Source organism: Rattus norvegicus, chromosome 16, assembly GCF_021556685.1.
Source record: "Rattus norvegicus strain SHRSP/BbbUtx chromosome 16, alternate assembly SHRSP_T2T, whole genome shotgun sequence".
NCBI classification, from domain to species: domain Eukaryota; kingdom Metazoa; phylum Chordata; class Mammalia; order Rodentia; family Muridae; genus Rattus; species Rattus norvegicus.
In genome coordinates this window covers 483,672-511,619 of record NC_141549.1, presented here as the reverse complement: position 1 = coordinate 511,619, position 27,948 = coordinate 483,672, and the positions used below count along the sequence as shown (strand labels likewise).

At 45.8% G+C, this 27,948-nt stretch overlaps 1 protein-coding gene across 11 annotated transcripts in view; it reads right to left on the bottom strand.

The window, feature by feature from the left end:
* LOC134482310 (uncharacterized) overlaps positions 1-27,948 on the bottom strand; it is a 445,899-nt gene that overhangs the window by 162,219 nt on the left and 255,732 nt on the right. For 6 of the 11 annotated variants that reach the window (XR_015639608.1, XM_087589282.1, XM_087589284.1 and 3 more), the window contains one exon: positions 1,624-1,668. Coding sequence is in view for 5 of the 11 variants with exons in the window: in XM_087589282.1 (XP_087445408.1) it covers positions 1,624-1,668 (45 nt within the window). In the remaining 6 variants the exon portion in view is untranslated. Of the gene's footprint in view, positions 1-1,623; positions 1,669-2,334; positions 2,404-6,078; positions 6,244-7,258; positions 7,323-27,948 lie in introns of all 11 variants that reach the window. The other 5 variants (XR_015639605.1, XR_015639606.1, XR_015639607.1 and 2 more) reach the window with 3 other exon arrangements.

Below are 27,948 nucleotides of genomic sequence, written 5' to 3'. Positions count from 1 at the left end.
AGTGGCACTGGAAACAAGGCTGGGTTTTAACCCTAAAGGCCTAACGTCCCACTAACTAGGGACACAAAAGAGGAGCCTGTGAGTACAGTGTATAAATTCACATTTCGAGAGGGTGGTTAATAATAAAACAACAACAATCATAGATCAGACCAATGCAAGACCAAATCCCAGCTGGGCAAGCATTAACCCCTGCAGTTTCATGTTCCACATTTGGGGCATCTGGTAGCACCATCTGATCTCCAACAGCCTTGGGTAGCTTCACCCCATCTCCCTGCTGCCTGCAATCCACACGATCTCACCCTGCTCTGCCTCCTCTCAGCACCTCCCCCTCCCCCTCAGTGGGCTCCCCATGGTTCTGGCATAATCATTATCCTAACGTATTCACTGTGATTTAGATGTGGGTTTCAGTTGCACACCCAACCTTCTAGGGAACCCCACACAGGACTGTGGTACTCACTGGCTGACCTCATTTGCTTCTCTCTGGAAGCTCGGTGCAAACCTCAATGAACCCTTAACTCTTACAGTCACATGCTTATAAAACCAGATCCATGTGGAAAGCACCAGGCTTCTGTTGACAACCTGAGATGAGGCCAGGCTGACAACTTGAGAGGAAGCCAGGCCCTTTGGGACAAGACTGAAGCAGCTTCCATATGGCTGTGAAGCATGGAAAACACTTCCCTAAATACCTGTCCTTCCATGTGGTCCCCTTTTAGCTTTACATTTCCAGACACTGTCTTTTTTTCTTCAGACACACCAGAAGAGGGCATTAGATCCCATTACAGATGGTTGTGAGCCACCATGTGGTTGTGGGAATTGAACTCAGGACCTCTGGAAGAGCAGCCAGTGCTCTTAACCGCTGAGCCATCTCTCCACCAGCACTGTCTTTTTAAACTAATGGGTTTTCAGTTTCTGGCCTGGGAACCTTTGATGTGCGGGGTCTCACTCTCCAGCTCGTAGTCCTATTGTGTCCACAAAAGTAAACAATTTTCCTTTAAGAGCATGGCACTACTTCAGAAAGAAAAACCAAACAATAGGCAATCATATCAACGCTGTCATAGTCACCTTATTTGCAACTTTGAGTATGTTCATGCTGCCCTTGAAGGACCCATGTTGATCTGTGGAAATACTGGGAGAACAGATTGGTAATATGAGGCAGGACGCCTGAATGACTGTATTGTGGAAAGGGGCGAGGAGTAAGCCTGAGATAAACTGTCAAGAGATGTGGCTAAGGGCTTTGTAGGAATCACAGGCCACAGGCTCTGGAAAAGCTTAGACTTTAAGCCCAGAAGAAACTTTCAATGGCTATGCCATGGAGAGATAGAGCTACTCTCTAGAAGATCATGAGAATATGTTGTGGAGGATGCCTTAGAAGTATCAAGACATCTTTAGTCATGTTATCAGTTCATTGACTTTCAGGCTCTGTCCCAAGCTCTTGGTACCCAGTGACCTATCTAACACTGCGACACTCTAGTGAGGGACTGTTGCTCTCCCATGTTGCAGATAAAAACACCAAGGCACAGAAAAGACTTATCCACGAGAGCAATCAAGGTTTGGTGGCAACACTGACTGCCGAATCCTTGTAATTCTGGCTCCAGTGTCTGCCTGCTTCCCCACAGTACTTACCCTGTTGTGGCTGGGTCCCAGGTGAGAGGTGCACACAGTAGAGATCTGGCAAACACAGGGGAAAATGGGAAAGATGAGTGTTTCTTGTTCTTTTCTGAACGCTCAGCCCCTGGAAGTGAAGGGCCATATGTAAAAACACGAGCAGCTCCACATCCCTGCACCCGTTAACCTGGCCCTGAAGCAGCATGGGAGCTGTCTGCTCTTCTTCAAAGCTGCAGCCAACCCACCTAGTGCAGGGGACACTGAGAAATAAAGTTCAGGGCTGGTCTGCAGGCTAACTAGTGAGCCTCTTCAGAGACCTGTGCAAGCAGGACAGGTATGGTTTTCCCTATCTGTGGCAGTGCGAGGACCCCAAACCAGGGTTGTGATTCAACTCAGCCCCACCTCAGGTCCTTGCTGAGAGTGTAAAGGGGGGCACCTGCAGGAGGCCCCCTGAACAAGGTGCCCTGCCAGAACATTGCCTGCAGCTGAGCAGTGGAGGCACACTTCGACACACACACACACACACACACACACACACACACACACACACACACACACACATACACACACACACACACGGAGTCAGCTGGGGATTTCCTGAGGGGCTGGCTCTGAAAGAAGCAAAAGCAGATGCAGCACTAGGGACGAGTTGCACTTCACGGTTAGCTCAGTCCTGTCTCAGGCATACCGAGAGGCACTGGTTGGCATCAAGAATTAGAAAAGCCTCACCTGTCATCTCAGTAAATCCTCAGTCACTGTCCCACCTGTCCCACAGCTCTCTGGTTCCCTGCTTCCTTTCTGCAAGAAGCATCAATATAGAACTCAGTGTACCAGAGAATGGCCTGATGTGTTCTGTGCCCAGAGCTTCTTTTGCACAGCACCTGGACCTCCTATGGCTGCCATTTAGGTCTCCCGATAAATAAGGATATGAAAGAGGTTTGTGGGAGGTGTACCCTTCACCACCGTCATTTAAAGTTTTGCCTTCCAGAGTTTCAAACTTATTGAAAATTATTGAGGGATAAGTTTTAGAAATGAACAACTCCCCAGTTTTAAATGGAGCAACTTTCTGAGTGATGCTATGAGATTCCTCACTGTTCTCCATCCTGTCCTGGGCACCCAACACCCTTTTATCCAGCGTAGCCATAATTAATGCTGTCTACCCATCACTAATTCCTGGTTATCAGTCTGGCTGTCAAAATGCCATGGTGTTTGCATGGAAGTAACATTCACTTTATTTAGCAGTGGCCCCAAGCAGGACAATAGTGATGTCAGTCATTCAAATATGCCAAAGAAAAGCTGTAGAATGCTCTATGCCACCAAGTAAAAGGGTAAAAGTTCTGCGCTTAATAATGAAATGAAAATATGTATGCTGTGGTTACTAAGGTTAATAGAGGATAGAATGAACAGAGGATCCACACCAAATACCATAGAAGCTTTGGTACTATCTACAGTTTTGGTGTTTGCTAGAGGCTATGAGCCTCATTGATAAAGACATCTGCTGTAGCCCAGCCCAGTAGCCAAGCCCAGTAGATCCTGTTTGAGTCAAGATGCCAAAGCCAGATCTTGTGATTCCAAGCCCAGTGCTTGGACATTCTCACTGACCATGTAATATAAAAGTGAAGTGAAAACTTCTAGTTTCTTTGCAAAGTTAGTTATGTCAAATGACATTTTGTTGTGGCACACAGGTGAAAGATGTCTTGCTAAAGCAGACACAGGAAAGAGTGTTTTCCTGAAGCAGGCACAGGTGAAAGGACGCTTTGCTATAGCAATCATACTTTGCTATACCAACTGTGGCTCACAAGTGCCCATGGCTCCAGCTCCAGACCTTACAGTCGTCTAGCCTCCCTGAGCACCCACCCAACATGTGGCAGACACTCACATAGACAGACACACACTGGGAGCCAAGTGTCCAAACATACGATCCTGTAGTGGACATTTCAGATTGAAACCCTAACACTGGGTAAAACAGTTTGGTTTGCAATAGTGTCTAAAAAGAATTCTCAGAAATTCGAGGTGCATAAGATGGCTGATAGGATAAGATCCTTGGCATGCTAGGCTTGTGACCTGAATTCAATCCACGGAGCCAACACAATGTCCGTAGAAAAGAACTGACTCTATAAAGTTGAACTCTGAACTCCACACATGCACTCTGGCACACACACACACACACACACACACACACACACTCACACACACACATACACAGTCACACACACACACACTCTAACATATACACATACACTCACACATACACATACACATAGACACTCACACACACACATATACACACACTCACACATATACACACACTCACAACACACAGTCACACATACACTCACACATACATATACACACACAGAGAGACACTCACACACACTCACACACTCACACACATACACACACTCACACATACACACATACACACACACTCACACATATACAATCGCACACACACACTCACACACTCACACACATAAACACACACTCACACACTCTCACATGCATACATACACACTCACACATATACACACACTCACACACACAGTTACACACACACTCTTGCATACACACATACACTCACACATACATATACACACACAGACACACACACAAAGACACTCACACACACTCACACACTCACATATACACACACTCACACATACACACTCACCCACACACTCACATATACACACATACACACATACACACTCACACACAGAAACACACACACTCACACACATATACACACACACTTATACGAGACATATGCACAATAAATTTTTTTAGAGTACTCAGGAACTCATTTCGTAAAAAAATAAAATAAAATAAAATAAAAGTCACAAAGTCTGCACTCTGAAAATTAGCAAGCTGTTGAAGGAAATGCACAATCCAATGAGCAGGAAGACATTATATGCTCAGGGATAGGGCAACGTAATCCATCCATAGCTGCAACTCAGTTTCCAGCAGAATCTCAGCTGGCTTCTTTGCAGGGCTGGACAAGCTGGTCCTAAGGCTCACTTGGAAATTCATTGAGGCTTAGAATAACTCAAGTTGGAGGACTCACGCTTCCTGATTTCAAAGCTTACTTCCAAGTTACAGTAGTCAAGACAGAGTGGGCTTGGCATATGAACAAACATGGAGATTAATTGAGTCAAATCGAGAACCCAGAAAGACATCCTCACACTGACAGTCAATTCATCTTTGGAAAGGGTGCCAAACTATAATTCACGGGGAAGTAGTAGTGTCTTCAACAAAATGGTTCTGGGACAACATGCAGAAGGACAAAATTGGATCCCTACATCACTCCATATGTAAAAGTACCCAAAACTGAATCAAAATTCCAATTTTAAAAGCTACAACTAGAAACCTCTTAGAAAAAAAATGTGGGGGGAAATGTTTTGTGATTTCTGATTAGATGGTGGTTTTCTTCTCCTTCTTATTTTTTTTTTCAGATGTGATCCCAAACACAGAAAGGACAAAATTTTTAAAAAGTAGACAAATTGAACCTCACTGAAAAGTGACACTTTGTACTTCAAAGAGTATCGTAAAAAAAAATAAAGGGGAAAAAAAGAGGCCCACTAAATGAGAGAAGATATCTGCAAACCAGATATCTACTAAGGGATATATACACAAAGTAGATAAAGAACTCAGACAACTTAATAATAAAATGAAAAGTTCGATAAAAAGCAAAGAATTAGAATGGGCATTTCTCCTAGAGAAGACCATAAATGGTCAACAGGAATGGAGGAAGGTGTTTAATATCATGTACCTTCAGGGAAATACAAACTGGAACCAATGTCTTAGCCGTTGATACCAAGTGGGGCAGCTATAATCAGTAAGTCAGATTATAACAACTAGTAAAGATCTAGAAACAAGCAAGAAAGTAAATTTAAAAAAAAAAAGATCTTACTGTACCCCTAGTCAGGGTAGAAAATTCAGTTTTGGAAGGAGTTTGACAGCTTCTCATACCATGAAAGAGAGTCATCCTGTGGCACAGTAACCCTACTCCTGGGTGTATACTCACAAGGTATGAATCACAAGATCACACAATGGTTTAAAACAAAGTTATTCCAAAGAATAGCAAGGGACAAAAGGGCCATCAGTGTATGGGGAGTGTCATAGTTAAGGTTTTATTGCTCTGAAGAGACACTATGACCAAAGCAACTCTTATAAAGGCAAACATTTCATTAGGCCTGCTTACAGTTTCAGAGGTTTAGTCCATTATTATCATGGCAGGAAGCATGGTGGCATTCAGGCAGACATGGTCCTGGAGGAGGGAGCTAAGAGTTCTGCATCTGGATCAGACTACTGTCAGGAGAGACTGTCTCACAGGCAGCTAGGAGAAAGATCTCAAAGCCTACCCCCACAGTGACACTCTTCCTCCAATAAGGCCACACCTACTCTAACAAGGCCACACCTTCTAATAGTACCACTTCCTAGGCCAAGCATATTCAAACTGCCACAGATACCTACCTAAACCATAAAATAACCCTCAGACAAAAGAAGATATGGAGCACTGACTCCGTTACCATATGGGTGAACCATGGAAACATTACGCTATTTGGAAGATGGAGTTACAAGGGTGCATACAACTTATGGTCCCATTCACATGAAGCATTTAGAACTCGGAACTCCAGCCTAAAATAAGAAAAAAATATAAATGAATGGTTGCCTAGTGCTAGGACAAACATAGCTAACGAGTATAGACTTTCCCTTGTCTGATGAAAATACCCTGAATTTGTTTATAGAGATGGTAGAGGGATACAGAATGAGCATAAGACCACTGGATGTCAACTCCTAGTGGGTAATTAATATAGCCAATGAACTATATCCTATTATTGTACTTGTAATTATTCAAAGAGAACAAGGAAGGAAATAACTATGCTGGTCACCATAGGAAATATATCCTATAACTCACTCTTCTTGAGTCATGGATTATGTTCATAGATAGGCACAGCCACCTTGGTGTGTGGGGAGACCCCCACTGCAAGGGTGCACATGAGGCTAAGGCAGCTCCTTGGACTCTTGGAGGAGAGAACAAAAATCATGGTGCCTGAGAAGGTAAAGCATCTATAGAGTTCTAATCTCAGACCTCATGGGACCTTTTAGTGGGATACAGAGTTCACCTGCAACCCAAGTCAGGAAGCACATAGACAAGACTGCCTGCGCTCCGCCGAGAGAATACCTTATCCACTAAGGTGATCCCAGGGGCACAGACCATCAAGCATTTGCTCATCAAATACAATTTATCTCCTCTCAAAAGACAGGAAAACTCAGCCCCTAAGGAGAAAGGAATGGCCAGCAGCCTAGAGCCCAGAGGGTCAAGGGCAGCTTGAACAGGCCCCTAACACATAGCTCCTCACCCCTGCTCCTCTCCACATCTTCCTGATACATGGACTTTACAGAGCTGGGCTGCCATCCAGGTAGGGTGGCTCCACAAAAAGTCTCTGACCCAGAGGTGGCTCTGACCAGCCCACCTGCCATTTTTGTTCTAACTCCCCTCTTCAAAGTCTACAGTGCAATGGGAGAGAAGGATGGTTGTCTTTGTTGAGTGGATGACAAGGCTCAGAGAGGCTACGCCCCTGGCCCCAAGCCATCATAAAGGAGAAAGGATCCCACACAAGCTCTCTCTGACTCCAAGGGCTGTACTCACCCCAGACAGTTTCGGGGATTCACCAAAGGACAAGTTTTCTTCCCTTCTCTTGTTTCTCTTCCTTCTTTTCAACCCCAGCACACACCAGCAGGAACAGAGAAGGAGAAGGGAAGGTTAGGGTTGGAATCTCCCTGCGTCATTCAATGGGCTCTCCAACCCACACCAACTGGCTCCTCGGGTCACATTTCTTCCTCTCTGCCATTGCTAACCATCCAGAGAACATTTATTATGCTATTACCTCCGATTCTTCTCTGTCCTCTCTTCTACCCGGTATAACCTGTTCTGCTGGACTGTGTCAACTCCAGGGTCACCAAAGTGCCCTCAGCCTGAGCCCAGTGGTCTGAGCTCTCTGTCACATTCAGACATGCTCACTCTACTCCTCCTTCAGCTGTGCTTTTACTCGGGCTCATTTTAGATCATCCCCCCCACCCCTTTTTGAGACAGAGTCTCACGATGGAGCCCAGGCTGGCTCAAACTTAGTATATAACTCAGGATATTCTCTTTCCCCACCTCCTAAGGACTAGGATCACAGGCCCATGAAATAAATCATCTCCACTTTCCCTTGATTCTTCTAGCACACAGTTTCTGTGAGTTTTGGTGTCTCGTCTGTGTCCTCTCGCTTTGGCAAAAAAGTGGACCACGTTGAACCACTGAATCTCCCCGCCCTTAGCGGTCCATTATGCAGGAACTTCAGCACAGGGGCAAGGCCAAGATGCAGAGATGGAGCAATGGCCATGGGGTGACCAGAGTATGAGTGGGGAGACGCTATGGCCTGCCCAACAGTTTTCGAGTGGGGAGATGCTATGGCCTGCCCTATGGTTCTCCAGAGGTCCTGTGGATTTGAACTAGAGTTGTCAAGTGATTTTACACCTGCGAATGACTCTTTCTTGCCTCTTCCTCACCTCCCTCTCCATCCCTTCTTTTCTAGCTTTCTGAGTCATCATGTATAGAGTATATATGTGCCTCATGCAGGCGGCACTGGGGAAGGATGGAAGGAGGCACCATCGTGGTCTTGCTGTCCTCCTTCACCCCTGACCCATTCATGCCCAGCCTCCATTGACCACTCACCTAGTAAGAGAGTCCCTCACTCTCCTGCTTTCTGGCTCCTTTGCTCAGCCCTTGAACCACACTGACCCCTTCTGCTTGGCACCACTTTCTGCAGGAAGCTATGTTCCACTTCCGAAGACAGGTAAACAGTGTATTACCCACCCCTTCTGGGAGTCTGTCAACATTCTTCACAACCAACGACTATCAGCTGCTACAGGTGGCCCTAGGTGACGGCTGGTGGCAGCCTAGATACTGTGTACTATCCTTTTACCACAATGACATCTCCCTGGGCGCAAACTCTGTGGGCTTTTGTCTCTGTCACTCCAGAATGTAGCAGCACCCTGACCCCCTGGCCCTTGCTTGATAAAACAAGCATTCTTAATACTTCCGTCAGACCTCACGTTTACTTCTCAACTGTTCCTTCCACATTCCTCCCCCAGGGGGATTTGAGCAAAATTTATGTTGTAATGACCAGGGCTTTTCCCTCTACTGAGTCACCACCAATCCAGCTCAGCAAGGAGACTAAAATGAGCCTCTTTTTGCACCCACTGCCCTCTCGGTGTCTTTGGCTTTGATTAAACATCCTGGTCTACAGTAAACCAAAGTAGAGTGGAACCAAACAGAACATCAGCCTTTTGACCCGTGTCAGCACCCAAGAAGAGGCACTTCCTGTCAGAAGCCCCATGTGACAATGTTCAGGTAAGTCCACAGGGAAGGCCAGTGTGCTGGAGAGGGCACATCTATAACCTGTGATGCTGAGAAGGTTCTAGAGTGGTCATAGGTCAGACAAGGTGCAACCACCTCAATCTAGGCCCAAGAGGAGAAATCCTTGCCCCCTCATGCTAGGCTCCATGCTGACTGTCTGGAAGCAGGACTCCTGTCCGAAAAACAGTTTCAAGTAGGGGAAAGCCATCTGCCTGAGCCTTGACTTCTGACACTCAAGCTCTAGTCAGGAAAAAGAATAGTTCATCAGAAAATCAGCTAATTATAATGGAGGGCTGACTCAGTCCGCCAGGGTTTCCTGAGCATTTTGAAAGCATTAAATTATTTACTTTCCACAATAACCCTGGGGTGGCATGCTGGAGCCGGCTCCTGTTAGCCCACAGGAGCCGGTTGTTAAATTTTTCAGAAGTTTTATAAGCTGGGTGTTAAACACTGCTATTATCTAAAAATTAGATTAAATAAACCCACAATTAAATAAATTATACTAAAAACAAAAGTAAGAAATACTCAGAACTCCTCACTTCCCCATTCTCTTTGTGTCTCATTGTTGCCCACACTTCAAGGTTGTTCCCGTCAATAGCGTCTGCCTGGTGGAAACACTACGCACTGGTGGTCACCAAGCATCTCTTCACCAAGTCTGTGTTTGTTTGGTGACGCCACTATGGACAGAGATGAAGGTTACAAGTCTGGACTTGATTTCCTTGCTGTGGTTACATCTTCTAGATGAAAAAAAAAATAGGGGAAAATATTCGTCATCGTGTGTGGTATTCCTCAGGAGTCATCCACCTTGCTCCGTGAGGCAGGGCTCCCTGAACTTGGGGCTGGCTCAGTGGGCTGTGGTATCTGGTCAGCAGACCTCAGGAATCCTCCATTTCTCTAGTTCCCCAGCCCTGAGACACAAGTGTGTCTATCACATATGGCTCTTTTTGTGGGTTCTGATCTAACTCACATCCTCATATTTGCATGACAAGCACTCGACTGGCTGAGCTATATCTATCGCTCCAGCCCCTTCTTTGACCTTTCAACAGGGACTGCATACCTACCATTCTGTAGGGAGCTTTAGGCTTTCAGTGTCGGATTGGGAGCTGCTGAGGTGACGCCTCCTAGATCTGAAACCTGACTCTCTGCCTCTCTGGTATACAGACCAGCACTGCTGAGTTACCCAGGCCCCATCATAAAAGCTAATTTAATAACCTCCACCCCTTTTGTGCAAGAGCGCACGTGTATGCATGCGAGTGTGTATTTCTCAAGAACCCTGGGGAATGTGGCTCCCCAAACTCAAGGGCTATTAGGGACTTCTACATCTCCTAACACCTATCCACCCACTAGAAAACAAAATAGTTTCCACTGATCCTATCTGAAGGCTGCTCCATTCAAACCCAGGTTTCCCAAATTCCAGCTGTAGTAACTTGGGTGCCTCAGCCTCTCTGGAGCTCAGCCTCCTGTCAAGTAGGGTTCTGATTGGACTTGTGGGCAAGCCCAAGAGCCTGACGGTTGACAAGGTATCGTGCTTGACAGCGCCTGAGCATAGTAGGTACTCTGAGTGGAGCTATCGCCATCACCTGCTTGCCGTGCTCAGCCTCCCGTCCAGGTGTCCACGCAGGTGTTAATTCACTTACTCTCTCTGCAGACCTGCGTGAGCAGCACTGCTATTAACCCCATTTACAGAGTCACAGAGAGGCGATTAGGGCGGAACATCTGAAATTGGTAGCTTTGTAGGTCAAACATAGTGTGGATCAGCAGTTGCCAGTGACTCACAGCAAGAAGGGCTGAAGGTCTCCAAGCCTTGCAGCCTGCCTAAGCCGTGTGCAGACTGAGCATCTCTGACAGCAGAGAGGCCATGCCTCCTCTTACACAGCACCGAAGACGGTTCTGCAGGCCTGTTCATGCAACCAGCACTCTGTTCCATGAGCATTCAGCCTATTTTATATGCCTTTTCCCTATGGCCTCATAGTCCACATCAGTGGCTGATATAAACATCACCTTCTCTGGGAAGTCTCCTGACTTCTCCAGCCAGAAGAACAAACCTGTGGAAAGAGTCAGAGGGAGAAGTAGGACCTGGTCAATCTGGGAAAGCAGAAAGTTTTCTAGTTTAGTGCCACAGGTACTAGTGGGCCAAAGCTGAAAAGGACCTGAGCGTGAAGAGGCCGTGAGGAGGTTGGCTCTACAGTTGCCATGAAAATGAATCTCTAGGTTCTCTTCATCCAGTCAGGTTGACCACCAAAACTAACCATCACAGAGGCCTACGTCAGTGAGGTGGTGACTTACTGACTTTCCATCTGTAATGATAAGACACGATGACCAAATACAACTTGGGGAGCAAAGGGTTTATTTCATCGAAGAGCTCTGTAGTCAGTCCATAATCCAGGGAAGTCAGGGCAGGAACTCAAGGCAGGAACTGGAGCAGAGGCCATGAATGAGTGCTGTTTACTTACTTGCTTCTCAGTCTGCTTTCTTATAGTACCCAAAGCCGCTAGCCTGGGAGTGGTACTGCCAAGAGTGGGCTAGCCCCTCTCACATTAATCATTTGTCAGGAAAAACACCACAGGCTTTCCCACAGGCCAACTAGTGGAGGCAATTTCTTAATTGAGGTTCCCTCTTTCCAAAAGACTCTAGCTTCTGTCAGGTTGACATATAACTAGCCAGCTCAGGTGATCTGGGTAGGTGAAAGTCTGGAGAGGACCCAAGGAGAGACCACAGCACAGGTCAAGAGGGAACTTCATGGCTGTCTGCAACCTCTGTATAGCTGCAGTTTAGTGCTCCTGGTGGGCAAGACCAGGAGTCAGAATAAACTCAAACCTAGGGCTTGCTGGGTTGCTCTGCATCTCTGTGTTGCCGTGACCTACTGAGAATGATGAACCCTCGCTGCTTCTACCTTTGACCTCTCCCACACATTCACTTCACTTCTACTCTAACTCAGAGTAAAGGGTTCTGGGAAAAGTGTCAGCTTTGGCCAAATGTACAGAGCCCAGTGCACTGTGGATGGAGATTACAAAGCTGGGGTCACATAGGGAATCTGGGGAAGAATGCCTTCTCCTTTCTGCTGAAACACTCTGTCTGAACAGAGACCCATTCTTCCACATGTGTGCTAGGCCCTGCCTGTCAGACTTCATAGCCCTTTTTCCAGTCAGCCTACTACCTCATTCCTGTCTTCCCCAAATAAGTATGTCCCTGACAGAAAACTTCATATGTACTGTTCCCTGGTCAGAATACCCTTTCGTGTACCTTCACTTCTCTTGGTATATATCCTCCAGGCTATCTGCCTACTGCTCCCTATCACCTGCCTAGCCTCTGATGTCCATCCCATATTCTACGCCACTAACAACTCAGGGGAGGCCAATAGCATCCTCCTGGGGCCAGAACTGGTGTTAGGCCTTAGTTTAAGGCAATAAATACTAAACATTGTCATGGGGACTTACTGGATCAAGGATGGTTCTTCTAAACTCACTTAGTCCATAGTTGAGAGAATGACATCTTTCTAACTAGACAAGACAGGTCACAGGACAATCCTAGGTTAGAGGGCAAAACCTAGGAAGATTAGATACTGTTTGGCAAAGAAGGTACCAGGTATAGAGATCACCTTTCTTTAAGAAGAGTCAGCACACATCACAGGAACTGCTAAATCTTCCTGCATCAATCATTGCAGACATCACCAATCAAGAACAACAATCTTTGCCAATGAACTGAGACCCAGCTTTTTCTTAGACCCAGTTCTTTCCTAGGGACTGAGGGTAATCTAGGGAATTCTAAACACCTGACGGGTTTCTGGAAAAAATAAATGCTTGTACAGTGCCGGGAGCCAGCCAGTTTGAAATGGGACACAGTGTTAGATGTAGAGATAGCTTTAAAGACTAAAGGTCTCTGGCCTTCTTGCTCTCAAACTATAATGAGTGCTTGCTAATAACTTCCAAGAAAAATCCAAAAACCTTTCTTATTCTATGGTTAAAAACCACTGGCTTGGGTGACTAACACCTGTTGCCTACCACTGGGGAATTAAGTAAAAAAAATTATTGCTATCAGTCCTTCTATCAGTGTCCAGGCAGCCAGAAGCCTATGTCTAGGCTGGTTAACTCTTTGTGAACCAGAATGGGAGGAAAGGAAAAGAATTAAGATGCTTTACGCAGGGCTGGAGAGATGGCTCAGTGGTTAAGAGCACTGACTGCTCTTCTAGAGATCCTGAGTTCAAATCCCAGCAACCTCATGGTGGCTCACAACCATCTGTGGTGGGATCCAATGCCCTCTTCTGGTGTGTCTGAAGACAGCTACAGTGTATTCATAATAAACAAACAAACAAGTCTTTAAGAAATAAATGCTTTGCATAGGCACATATGTACAGACATATATACATTCATAAACACATTATGTTTTCATCTACAGTCTCATCTACACATAAACACATTCACACTTTTGTTGGGCAAAGCCACCTGTCTTATGCACTCCGCAAGTATTCATGCATGCTTATATATACACATATACCTACCTATGTACATTATACACAAACAGACATACACGTTTGGATGGATGGGTGGATGGGTGGGTGGATGGATGGGGCAGTGCTCCCCAAGCACAACCATTCAACCAACACTTTTATCTCTTTTCTCTGTCCTTTCTATACCTCCTTGGACAAAAAAGTTCTTTAGAAAATTACCTCAGAGATAAAATGTTATATAAAGTTGGAATTAAAGAAGGATGTTGATATTAAGTTCAAAGCAGTGTTTTATTCTGTATGCTCATTGTAAGTCTAAAGCAACAGTTTTTTCATGGCCTGGTTTATCATGGTGCACACCTGTGACTTTATCCTTGGACCTAAATGCCTTTCCTTGAACACAAATTTATCCCAAGTCTATTTCTCTTTTTAGTATAATTATGAAAGGTCATTCTATTTCTTATTATGCAGGCTTTACTTACTGTATGAGGAGAAGGCACAGTCTGTTCTTGATTCTAACTTTATTACATCTTTCTAGCAAAACAACTAAAACCATCTCTTAAAACTTTCTTCAAATCAGGAATTCTATGGAATTGTTAATTCATCTAGACATCATTAATTCATGAGAGTTCATCTTTATGTTGATCTGCAGGAAATCTGATCGATAGGGTGGGCTGATGTCCAGGGATTATTATATTAATTTAATAATGACAGGAAAGGCATATCAGCTGCAAGACGTAATCCTGAGATGAAGTCTCTTTGAAAACTCGCCATCCACTTCACCCATCGTAGATCATGCAAAAACGGTGGGCTACGTCCAAGGCCATCTGCTAGCTTTAGTCTATCTTAGATGGCTCCTGAAATGGACAAATGTATTTGAAATCAGAAATGATGCCTCAATTAATAGGGTCTGTGTACAGTCAACCATCAGGGACCTGATACTATAAAGTTCCAAAGCCTCCCCATCACTGCTGTCAAATGTGTCTACTAAGGGAACTCTAAGCGCAATGCAGAATAATCAGCATAGACCAGAGCAAGGGTCCCACAGTGGCCAAAGGTAACCCAGTATAATTTTGCAAATAAAGTTTTATTGAAACAAGGCCACAACTTGAAAGCTATGGCTGTTTTCAATTAAAATAGCATGGTGAAGAGTTGCAAAAGAAATTATATATCCTCCCTGCCCCAAAAAAATCCTATATAATTTCCCTTAATAGGCAAAATGTTAATGACCCAATTGAGAACAGGTGTCATCCAAGGCAATGCTATACTCTCCAGTTCCCTTTAAAAATCCCATTTTGTTTGAAGGCTCAGATAGATGTCCTGCTACTTTATATGCCCCTGTGTTTGTATTTTATAAAAAGTGATTTTAAAACTCTTGAGCCTTCAGTGAAGGAAAGGCATTAGGAAGATGCTCACACTTTAAAGATGTTCGAAATCTGGGTCAAACCAGTTTTGTAAGAGCCACTTACAGCAACAGGTTCTGCCTGGTTGGTGAGCAGGAGTAAATCTTCATGCCTCTTTAAAGCTTGGTTCCAGGGTGTGGAATCAAAGGTTGAGCAAAGGGTGGAGTGTGAGTGGGGCTGAGTGGCTCAAGGTGGGCAAACACATCAGCAGCTGTATGCTTGCTGTTCTTCTGGAGAACAGGATGAGAAGGAGAGAAGACCCACACAGTGGGCACAACCGCTGATCAGACGGACACTGCACACATGCATTGTGGGTAGTTGTGTTCTAGCTTCTTGTGCAGAGAACAGTCATCAACCACAGCTTCTCCTGCCTTGCCAATTCAGAACTCCAAGGCCCTGGTTCCAACAGGGCATGCTCTGCTGTGTTTTATGGCCTCTAGGATATTGCTACTTACTTGACCACAATGAGAATAACTTACAAACTGTGTTTAAAGTTGCTACAAGCTTTAAAACAACTGAGGTAGAAGGGGTGAGTGGCATGAGATCTGCACCAGGCTTAGCTCTGATTTTCCATGTTTTGTATCTTTAGAAGACAGATCTACGAGTAAGGTATGAAAAAAAACCCCACAGGTTTAAGGTGCTCCCTCTAACTCAAAACAGGGAGAGGCAGATGATATAAGTGAGCAAGTCAAACAGGGCATGGGGCAATGAGAAGTGATGTGGCCTAGGGTGAACTTTCAAAATTAAAAAAAAAATTTAATTAGGTGCCTATGAGATCTGACCATGTGAAATGACCAAGTTATCAGGTCCAAGAATTATATTTTTCCAGCAAACGTGCAATTTTATGTGTGTTTTTCAAAAATTATTAGGCATCTTCTAGCCAATTAGATTCCTATCTGAGAATCAGAAGTAGCTTGTGTTACAAATAGTTGTCTGTCCACAACCCTTGGCTTAAGCTTTGCCTTGGAAAGACTAGACCACAAAGAGTTGCTCTTTCCCTAAACACTTTCTTCGGCACAGCATGGAATCACAAGAAACCCCTAGGAAGCACAGAAACCTGGTTTTCAGTTCCAGTCTTGAGAGTCAGGTGTGTGGACCAGGACAGCATCCAGAACCCCTCTGTAGGTACCTGCACTATGCTGAGGAGAACAGGACACCCAGGAGACCAGGTGGATGGCTGAGAGAAGGGAGGGGAGGAAGGATGCCACAGGTGACAGTCCTTCAGACACAAATGGCAATGAGGGTCCCAGTAGACTGCCATCCACTTTGCTTGAGATAGCAGAGAGAGCCCGTGCTGGTGACCCATGGGGGTTGGCTGCAGGTTTTTTAAGCAGCCCCAGGGTCATGGCTGGCCCAGAAAGCCCAGACCCCCTCTACTAAGGGAGATGACAAATGACCACTTTCCATCTCTGATCATCAGCGCACAGATGAGGAACGTGAGCCCCATCAGAGAGGAGCGGGCGCCCAGGCCTGCGGCTGTCGAGTACAATCATTAATAAGATAGACGTTCCTAATGGCTCCAAGAAGGATCGCCGAGCTACTCATTATGGGGGGTTGAGATTGCTAATTATTCCTTTCTCTGCAGCTGTCACTTGCTGCACCCACCTGAACCATCGGACCCCAGTGGCTGTCCTTCTCCCATGACCAAAAGAGGGCCACCAGCAGGCATGGTCAGCCTGAACCCTGGGGCTACAGGGCAAAATGTTTGTCCTGCATTAAACACTTATTAAAGCTCAATGCACCATAAAATCTCTTTCAAGTCAGTGAAATGCCTTTGGCTTCAGGCAAGGCACATAACACCACCACCACCACAACCACCACCACCACTACCACCACCCCAGGTTCTATCCAAAAGGAACTCTGGGGCAGTATTGGAAAAACTAGAGGAAAGTTGTGGAGGAGAGGGCAGTATTGAAGACTGGGTGTTGGGAAGGTAGATTCAGAGTGTTTGTGGGAGAAGGCAGCAGAGCTGGGAAACAGGGTGCCTGGGAAAAAGGAGGGTGGGTGGATTCTGGTGGGGGTGGGAAGGCTGTCAAAGAGTATTTTTAGGGACACTATTACCCTGCCCCTAAAAATATGAGCTGTGGCTTGCTTTAGAAGCCATCTAGACCCGATTTACATTTCGGAGCAAACAGCATATTGTTTTCATCAGGGAGCAATGAGCACTCATGTTTACCTTATGTTTCCTTCAAAATATTTGCATTTCAAAGCCTTCTGAGCTTTAGGTTTCAGAGCTGTTGAAACACGGCACCTGGGCATTTCCCAGATGAGCTGCATTTATAGCAAAAATCCACACCACCCAACCAAGATGGCAGGATCCCTTCCTCCCTCGAAACTCTCTGACAAAGGACAGCCCCTTTCGGGACTATGGCACATCTCTCAGGGATGACACATCTGGGACCAAAGCTGGTGGCCAGATGAGAGATGCGAGGGAGGGCCAGGCTCTCAGTTAGAGCCGGCAAAGCTGTGTATGCGGTTCTGCACATGGGTCTTCCTGGTGAGTGTAGTTTTGGCTGTCCTTGAGGAGAGAGTGGGAGTTCAGGTTCACATATCAGAAGAAAGGGTCATCAGGCACCCCAGGAGCCCTTGGGGAGAAGCACTGATGGGGACAGCATCCAAGGAGAAAGAATAGTGATCCCAGGCCTAAGGGCTCTATACCAAACAACCATGGTCCCTTCTTCTTGCCCCCAAACATTGTTTTATTCACCAAACTATTACAAAAGTTCCACCAAATACAGAGCCTGGATGGACAGGGACCACCAAGACAAAGAAGCTAACTTATCTCCTACTCTGAGCAGCTGCTGTTCTCGATTGAGCATCAGGACTGATGAGCAAGCCTTTGGAAACCTCGGGACCCAGGCCACACTTTGAACCACCTAGAGTTGGTCTCTGTAGTTCAGGCAATTTGCAAGAGTCCCCTCAGGACTCTGAAGTATAGCCAAGTTTGAGAAGCAAACACCAAGTAATTTGAATCTGTGAACTCACTTCTCCAGTATGGCCCCAAGGCAAATAAGAGTGACCCTGACATCAGGCTCCTTCTCAGTAACAGGGCACAAGAATGCTGACTCCACCCAAGCAGAGCAGCAAAAGAGAGCTTTTAGGACTCTTAGAAGCTCCACTGTAGGGGCACCTGGTGCCAATCACAGGGTTTGGGGATGTCCTGCTCTGGAAAGGTGTCAGTAAACGGGTGCCACCCAATAAGGAACCATCCACAGAAATTTTTGTTTTGTTTTGTTTTGTTTTTTTCCAATGTAGAAGTCAAGCAACCCACACTGTGCTGTCTCAACCACCCTTGAGTTAAGGGTCTGGCTGAGCAGATGCTCCGAGGAGGCCCACAGGAGTGGCAGATGTGTGCCTTGAGGTGTGTGAAAAGAACACCTTTTGTCCTTTCCAGCCATCTCAGCCACCTCTTGAAGTACTGATGTTTGGAACTGCTGACGCCATCTTGGGATTGTGAGAAAGAGCCTGAGAGAATTACAGATGCTGACTGAGGCAGAGGCACCCAACCTGGAACGCCCACCAGTCCCAATGTCTGATTCAAGGGGAGATCTGAGACTGGCAGGTATTCAGTTGCTTGCACCTGCACCAATTAGACTGAGCTACAAGAAGTGACAGTACAAGCTAGCAGCTTATTTCTCTCTCATATAAAAGAAGTCTGAAATAAGCAATCTGGGACAGCTGAGGGTCGGGGAGGGAGTGGGGTTCAAGTCATCAGAGAGCCAAGCTCCTTGTCTCTTTCTCCTCTGGCTTTCTTAGCAAGTAGCTTCCAGTCTTGGCTTGACGAGGGATACCCAAGTTCCAACATCAGTTTGCATTCCAGCTTGCAGAGAGGAGGAGGAGTAGAAAAATCATGTTCCTTCTTGGGACACTTCCCAAGAGCCTTTCCATTTGTACACTGTGGGCTAGGGCTTAGCCACGTGACTATATCTGGCTGAAGGGGAGCCTGGGAGACACTTTTATGGGCATACATGAGTTTAACCAACACAAGAGACTCTGCAGTTAAAGAAGAAAGGAAGAAAGATATTTGGGAGACAAACACAGTCTCTGACAGTCCAGAGACAATCCTCATTTTCTTTAAAGTCCTGGGTTAACACCAGGGCAGAAGAGTTGTCAATACGAAAGAGGAAGCAGCCAGGCTTGGAGAGGGAGAACACACGATTGCCGGCTTGGACGACGGCCCAGAGGGAGAAGAGAAACCTTATGAGACCTGAAAGATGACACGTGACTAACTAGACACAAAGAGTCCATGGCTGAGGGGTGAAGTGGAACTGTTATCTAGAGACCCAGTCATGCAGGGCCACATTGAGGGACCTGGAATTCACTCTAAGAGAGACCCATCAGAAGGCCTTTGACAGGACAGTAACTTGACCAGGGTTGCAGGCTAGGAACCACAGTCATGTTGCAAGTTAGAAGATGTGCTAGGCTACTGAAGGCAGGAAGAACCCATTTGAGGCTCCTAGAGGCAGGAACAGAAAGGATACTGGCTTGAGGCTGTGTGCAGGTGCTGTGTCTTGCTACAGCAGTGTTAACTCAGAAAGGACTTCTCTGTAGGGACATTGAAGGCTTGACCAGAACCTAATGTATCAGTCTCCTTCCTTCATCAGGAAAGCCTGATGGCCAACGCTGGTTTTCTCAAGGCTGAATTACTCGTGCCTAGCACTGGGTGTAATTTATAGGACTTACCATCCATTCCTTCCCATTGGAGACCAGCACAACCTCAGGGCACAACTTTGTGCATCTCTATTTCAGGAATGGGTTTCTCCATGTGAACTACCTTCCTTGACCAGGGCAGAGGCCCTTTGACACTGCTTACTAATTGCTCAGGATCAGGACTGATAAGTCCATTGCACCCTGAAGTGCTTACCTGGGAGCTTATGACTCTTTGGCAAGCTGGTCAGAACTTCTCCTGAACTGCTCACAGAGTCACTCTTGAGCCAGGTGTCTCAGAGTCACTTACCATGTCTGTCCCAGAGCATGGCCAGTGAGTGCCAAGCACACTACCCTCAACAGGGCCCACATTAACTCTTTCAACACTGATCTTTGAAGGCCCCTTATGATGCCCATTCACTAATTCACCAGGATGCATTAATGCTTGCTAATTTTCCCCCTTCCTGTCCCCTTATCAACAAGGTCCATATAACCCTTCAACATGGGTCAGTGCATACAAGTTGACTTCAAGGGAAAGAGGATACTGATTTGTATTCCCCAAGTCAGGACTCATCCCTGGATCAATACAGACTTTACTGGGGGAAGCCTGGTTCATTTACATCCTGATATCTGAAGGAAAGGGGACTCTTGGTCTCCCACAAAGCATTCCAAGAAGGACAGAATCTGGAGATGCCATGAAACTCCCTCTTCTCAGCATATCCAGCTGACCTGCCCACTGGGCATAAAACCGAGTCAACGTCAAAAGATGGACTTGTTGACCCTAGGCCACCAGGCTAACAGGGCCAAGGCCAGCATTATCCTAATGGACCACCCATCTTCTGACAGGGAAGAGAAAGCCAGTATGTGTCTGCTAAACACTTGGGTACAGTAAGGACATTGGCCACATAGGGTACAGTAACTCCTTGCTAAGACCTTCTACAGTAAATCCTGGAGTAAGGCCAGGGTGTGAACAATCCATCTTCCCAACGCTGCCTGGAGAAATCAGGTCAGATCAAAATCTAGGAGCTGCTAAAACCTGGCTGACCCCTGGCTACTACCTGAAACCTAGCCTCTAAGCCTCTCTGTGTGTTATCTGGAAGGCAGCTCTGGAGGCTGAGCCTGAGGAGCAGAGCCAGACCCTTCACCACCTTACCTCCAGCTTCAGGCTTTATGTAGAGGGGTAGGGACTCACAAAGGGTGGCTGACGGTAGCAGGCCAGACAGGCAGGAGAGAGGCAGTGAATGAAAGTCTTTGTTTAAGGAAGGTGCGAGCCACGCATCGGCAAGCCCAAGAGAAGCATGTCATTTTGCTGGAAATGCGATTTTCCCTAACAAGTACAGAATCCTACATGACATGTTGAAAAGTGTATCTCTTTGAGAAGCCGCTCTGTATCTCAGAGGCATCGTCAGTACGGCACCCGTGTAATGTGGCAGTTGCCATGGCAACACCTCGTTTTTCCATAGACAGGAAAATCAGAGTGGCTAAGTCGATTGAGAGGACCCAAATAACATCTCGAAGGCAGGCTGAGATGCCGCATCGGCTTTTGCATTTGCAGTGCCTGGGGTGCCGTTGTGGGCAAGTAGCGTATTATATGTGCTTCACAGAGAATCCCCAAGGTAATGTTCAGAGCTTCCTCATTGGTCAGAGGCTGAGAGATAATGGGATTTGCCCAAAGCCACCCAGCAAGGCAGTGACAGGGCCACTGTAGACAGACTCCCTCCTCCTCAGACAGACAGTGCTCATGGCAGGAGTGACTCTGGCCCTCTTTCTCTTCCCTTCAGTGTCTTCAACCATCACAGTTTCTATTATTTTTCTACTTGCCCTGAAGATAAATAAGGCCCTCAGCAGTAGGCAACAGCAGCCAAGTTAAATGAAAACGCATCCCAGCCTCTCCCCTCGGACATGGACTGCCCTCGATATGTGCCCGCGGCATGTTTGCTTCCAATGTGCAAACCCAGCCCAGAGAAAGAGCCTTCCCAGGGAAGGAACCCTATCCATGGGCGTAGCACTAAATTGGTGCCTAGCCCTGAGGGACTTCCAAATATAGGAATCTTGCATAGCCTTGTCACCCTAGGACCTGGCATGGTGAGACAGTGAACTCAGCGCAAAGGCACAGAGGCTCACAAACATGTATATGCATTGGCTACAGCCATTGCTACGCCCCCATGCCAGGGCCAGTACCGCAGCCCATCTTTATGTGACATCCCTGTGTAAACTGCTCTCTCCCTTGGCACAGGGTAGTGTGGTCTAGGAGGGCTGGAAGCAGGATCCTCCAAAGCAAGCAGCTTATTTTGTTCACCAAGGAATCTGGAGTGAACACAGTTGGCCCCGGAGTTCTCTGGTCTCCTACTTTCCCACATCCCATGTTGTTCAGGGCTCCCCACAGGGCTTCTGGTTGTAAATCTCATTCTCCCTCCTAGGAGGATGTTGGCATCCAACTTAGGGCAGGAACAAGAAAAGTATGCAGGCTGTTCTTTAGTCTCCAAATATAAATTTGAGTAAGGATGAGGGAGTTACAATGGTTGGGGGGAGACACCTGCCCCCCTCAACTTCCCAGGGGAAAAATTTCATATAACTGTCAGACATGTAATAGAACTGTCAGAAGTACAGGAAACCAGCTACACAGATTACAAAAACATGTGTCAGAGACCTATTGGTTTTGTGACAGTGTGAAAATCACAATTTTTCCATCAAGATAGAAAATAGAAACAGAGGAAAGCCAAAAGCACTTTGGCATCTGTCCTCTGTTAGCAGCAAGCCTAACTCAGCAAGCTGGAGGTGGGGGTGTCCCAGAAGCAGGTCCACAGGGTGGGAGACCAGCCCCCGAGGCAGTGTTGAGCCATCCTGACCTTTGCCCAGGAAAAAGCACTCAGTCTTCTCTCAGACCATCCACACTAGAAGGTAGAAGTCTGTAGCTCCTGTGCTCCCACCTTGGGCAAGTCACTCTCCTGTGATGCTAGTTCTTCAGGCTTATGAGAACGTCTGGTGAAGATGAGATCACATGTCACATGGGCTACCCAGTGGTAGAAGAGGTGTCAATAGTATCAGTACCCCTTCTTTCCCTCTGTGATTACAAGAAAGCTAGTGTGGGCCACTCCCATAGTAAGACGTCAACAAAGAACTTCAGTGCTCAGAAGGCAGTCTCCCAGTTCTTGCCACCCATGTGCAGTGGATCTCTTGCAGCTTTCTTTTTTCCCTTTTATTGGATATTTTCTTTATTTACATTTCAAATGTTATCCCCTATCCCAGGTTTTCCTCCGGAATGCCCCCATCCCCTGCCTCCATGAGGGTGCTTCCCCACCCACCCACTCCCTCCAACCTCTCCACCCTGGTATTGCTCTACACTGGGGCACCAAACCTTCAGAGGACCAAGGGCCTCTCCTCCCACTGGTACCCGACAAGGTCTAGCCTCTGCTACATATGTGGCTAGAGCCATGGGTCCCTCCATGTTTACTCTTTGGTTGGTTGTTTAATCCCTGGGAGCTATGGGGTGTCTGGTTGGTTGATATTGTTGTTTTCCCTTCGGGGTTGCAAACCTCCTCAGTTACCTCAGTCCCTTCTCTAACTCCTCCATTGGGGACCCCATTCTCTGTCCAATGTTTGGCTGTGAGCATCCTCCTCTGTATTTGTCAGGCTCTTGCAAAGCCTCTCAGGAGTCAGCTATATCAGGCTCCTGTCAGCCTGTACCTCTTGGCATCCCCAATAGTGACTGGGTTTGGTGACTGCATGTGGAATGGATCCCCATGTGTGGCAGTCTCTGGGTGTTCTTTCCTTCAGTCTCTGCTCCACACATTGTCTCCATATTTCCTCCTGTGAGTATTTTGTTCCCCCTTCTTAGAAGTACTGAAGCATCCACACTTTTGTCTTTCTTCTTCTTGAGCTTCATGTGGTCTGTAAATTGTATCTTGGGTATTCCAAGCTTTTGGGCTAATATCCACTTATCAATAAGTGCATACCATGTGTGTTCTTTTGTGATTGGGTTACCTCACTCAGGATGGTATTTTCTAGTTCTATCCCTTTGCCTAAGAATTTCATGAAGTCATTGTTTTTAATAGCTGAGTAGTATTCCATTGTGTAGATATACCACACTTTCTGTATCCATTCTTCTGTTGAAGGGCATCTGGGTTCTTTCCAGCTTCTGACTATTATAAATAAGGCTGCTATGAACATAGTGGATCATGTGTCCTTGTTATATGTTGAAGCATCCTTTGGGTATGTGCCCAGGAGAGGTATAGCTGGGTCCTCAGGTAGTACTATACCCAATTTTCTGAGGAACCTCCAGACTGATTTCCAGAGAGGTTATACCAGTTTGCAATCGCACCAAAAATGGAGGAGTGTTCCTTTTTCTCCACATCCCCTTCAGCATTTGCTGTCACCTGAGTTTTTGATCTTAGCCATTATGACTGGTGTGAGGTGGAATCTCAGGGTTGTTTTGATTTGCCTTTCCCTGATGACTAAGGATATTAACATTTTTTTAGGTGCTTCTCGGCCATTCGATATTCCTCAATTGAGAATTCTTTGTTTAGCTCTTTACCCCACTTTTTTATTTTGGTTCTTTTTTTCGGAGCTGGGGACCGAACCCAGGGCCTTGCTCTTCTTAGGTAAGCGCTCTACCACTGAGCTAAATCCCCAGCCCCTCTTTACCCCACTTTTTAAAAGGGTTATTTGATTCTCTGGAGTGAAAGAGCTTCTTGAGTTCTTTGTATATATTGGATATTAGCCCTCTATTGGATATAGGATAGGTAAAGATCTTTTCCCAATCTGTTGGTTGCCGTTTTGTCCTATTGACAATGACCTTGGCCTTACAGAAGCTTTGCAATTTTATGAGGTCCCATTTGTCAATTCTTGATCTTAGAGCATAAGCCATTGGTGTTCTGTTCAGGAAATTTTCCCCTGCGCCCATGTGTTTGAGGCTCTTTCCCACTTTCTCCTCTATTAGTTTGAGTGTATCTGGTTTTATGTGGAGGTTCTTGATCCATGCGGACTTAAGCTTTGTATAAGGTGATAAGAATGGATCAATCTGCATTCTTCTACATGCTGACCACCAGTTGAACCAGCATCATTTGTTGAAAATGCTGTCTTTTTTCCACTGGATGGTTTTAGCTCCTTTGTCAAAATCAAGTGACCATAGGTATGTGGGTTCATTTCTGGGTCTTCAATTTTATTCCATTGCTCTACCTGCCTGTCTCTGTACCAATACCATTACTCTGTAATACAGCTTGAGGTCAGGAATGGCGATTCCCCGAAAAGTTCTTTTATTGTTGAGAATAGTTTTCAGTATCCTGGGTTTTTTGTTATTCCAAATGAATTTGCAAATTGTTCTTTTTAAGTCTATGAAGAATTGAGTTGCAATTTTAATGGGGAATGCATTGAATCTGCAGATTGCTTTTGGCAAGATGGCTATTTTTACAATATTAATCCTGCCAATCCATGAGCATGAGAGGTCTTTCCATCTTCTGAGATCTTCGACTTGAAGTTTTTGTCATACTTATCATTCACTTGCTTGGTCAGAGTCAACCCAAGGTATTTTATATTACTTGTGACTGTTGTGAAGGGTGTTTTTTCCCCAATTTCTATCTCAGTCTGTTTATCCTTTCAGATAGCGGAAGGTTGCTGATTTTTTTTTTTTTTGCAGCTTTCATGTGTATTGGATATCTTGCTGTTCCCTTTAGGGTTCTTTTTGTTAAAAGTTTTTACTTTTTTGCCTGGCATTAGTGACACATGCTTTTAATCCCAGCACTGGTGAGTGTTGGGAGGCAAGTAGATCTCCAAATTCCAAGACAGCCTGGTCTACAGAGTAAGTTCCAGGACAGCCAGGGCTATACAGAGAAACCTTGTCTCTAAAGAACAAAACAAAACAAATAAAAAACAAACAAAATACAAACAACCCAAGATTTTATTTGTGTGTATGTGTATGTGTCTTTGTATCTTTATGTCTGTGTGTCTGTGTGAGTATATGTCCAGTTATATGTGAGTGTCCACAGAAACCAAAAGAAGGCATCATATACCCCTGGTGGATACTGGGAAGCATGCCCACCATATTCTGGTCCTCTGGTAAAGCAGCAAGTACTCTTAACTTCTGAGCCATCTCTCCAGGCCCCTAGAGTCCCCATTTCTCTAAGAAACTCCATGTCCCAGGCTTTCTTTGGTGGTCTTGGAAGAAGCATTATTGTGCCAGCTAGAGGCAGAGAAGGGACTGGCTTAGAAACCCCATGGAACATCTTGGGACAGAGAGGTACTTTACAGTGCACAGACCTGAACTTTTTCATTTGCTTTCAGCTCAAGCTCTGCACACTCGGTGGTCTTTTTTCCTTAAATTCTCATGGAAAGAAAACACAAAACAAAACAAAAATGCCAGTCTTTTCATCCTAGAAAGAGTTTACAATACACTCTGAGAAATGGCCCTGTCTGCTACATTTGCCACACCCTCTTCTTATCCATCATGTCATTTAACAGCATTTCTATCGCAAACTTCTACTTTCATGCTTGACACTTCGGTTCTTGAAGCCTTTTGCCTTATGTTGCCCAGGGTCCACCAGAAAGCATAAATTCAGATGAAATTCAATGCTCAGGGAATCTGTCATAGAGATGTACATACCAGAGAAAGCCCAGCCTGGGAGAGCTCATGAGATCACAGCATGGGGCTGACCCCAAGCAAGTGAGCTGTATATCAAGGAAGGTTGGGAAAACTTAAACTTGTAGTGACCATGAGTTCCTCCTCTCCCTCCCTGCTGTGGTTGGCCCCACTGGGAGGACAGCCATCCCTGGAGCTCAGATGGAACTCTGTGAGGGCTATACTCCTACCCTGGAAAATCTCTAAGGTCACTGGCTGCCACAGTACAGAGCCCCAACTCCCATGCTGTCCCTTGGCCTACAGTGTTATTCTCTGCTACATTGTGGTTGGCTAAGCCCAATAGTCTTTCTCCAGGCAGTCCCTCCCTGCTCCTGGCTCTCTCATTTTGACTATTCTAGATGTTTTCCAGCACCTGGGGCAGAGTTTATGAACACTGCTGAATGATGAGGGCTAAATGACTTTGGGGTAGCAAGGATATTTGGATTTCAGGGTGCCGATTCCAGAGCACCTCTTTTTTTTTTCTTGTTACATATCCCCCTGCTGGAAGCAATATTCATACGCATGCTGAGTTAACAGAACACTCACTCTGAATGGTCAGAATGATAGTGGCATCATCAGAGCAATAATGACATCCATAGGTATCTACTCTGATGCAGCCTGAGCCCTTCCCCGGGTGCTGGAGTCATACACTGCATGCCAGGATCAGAAACACACTCAGGACCCTTCACAATGCTGGCTCCAGGAAGGCACTTTCAGGAAACAGTCACCATCAGGGTTGGCACATGGAATCACTAACCATCAATCCCAACAGGGACGTCTGTACCCATCTATATCTATCAGCTGTGATTGGTGTGCCACAGAGAAGTAAGTACAAACCATCTGAGCCCTCTGGATGGCTAGGGCAGATCCTATGGCTGCCAGGTCATGTGCTCTGGCTGCTCCTGACTGTGAGTGCTTTTGCTTAACAAGCTCAGTACATATAGAGGTGCTCTCCTGTATATATGACATGTCACTGTATACATGTCAGGAAGATTCTATTTTACAGATAGGAAACTAAGGTCCATGTAGAGATGTTCACACCAAAAATTGCTAGGAAAGGGGATATCTCATTCTAGGTCACCTCAACTCTATGGCTACCCACCTCAGTTCATTATCAGTTTTCATTCACTTGAGCATCCATCCCTAAAGAGATTTCTTCCTCTCCCTTTTCACTAACATGGCCACATCCGAGACTTCTGCACCCTCATGACATTCTGTAAACTGAGTTTATCTCCTTTCAGCCTCTTTGCCTTCTTTGCTTCCCCCATCATCAGGAAAGGCTTCGTGCTGGATCCGGATGTTCAGCTAATAAATATGTATGGAGGATTTTTATTACTTAATAGTTGTAAGGTTAATCGTTGTGGTGAACGCCTATATTTAATGTGTCAATGGAGCTTCAAAATGCCAAAGTGAATAGCTTTAACACACATTAGTTCTACTTGTGAATCTACAAATAGGAACCTTGTCAGAAAAGTATTCACACCGAGATCAGTATTGATTTTGGTCCTCGGGAAAGGCAGTGGACTGTGACAGTTTAAAATGATAAATGTCTAGAGAATTAGTTGCCCATATTGATAAAAAGAAGCAGATATAAGGCTGACAGTCTCTGAGGAGGCGGCGTCATGGAGAGTGGGCAGTGCATCTAACATGTCTGGGGCTTAGAGCTAATCTCCTCTGTGATCTGGGAAGATCAGGGTGATCTGGCCACCTTAGTGGATAGGACTTAAAGTGATTATAAAGGAAGGGTTCACAGAGGGTGACAGTCAGCTGCCCATACTACAACAGAGCACCAGAGGCACTTCATTTACCTACAGAAAAGGTTTATTTGGTT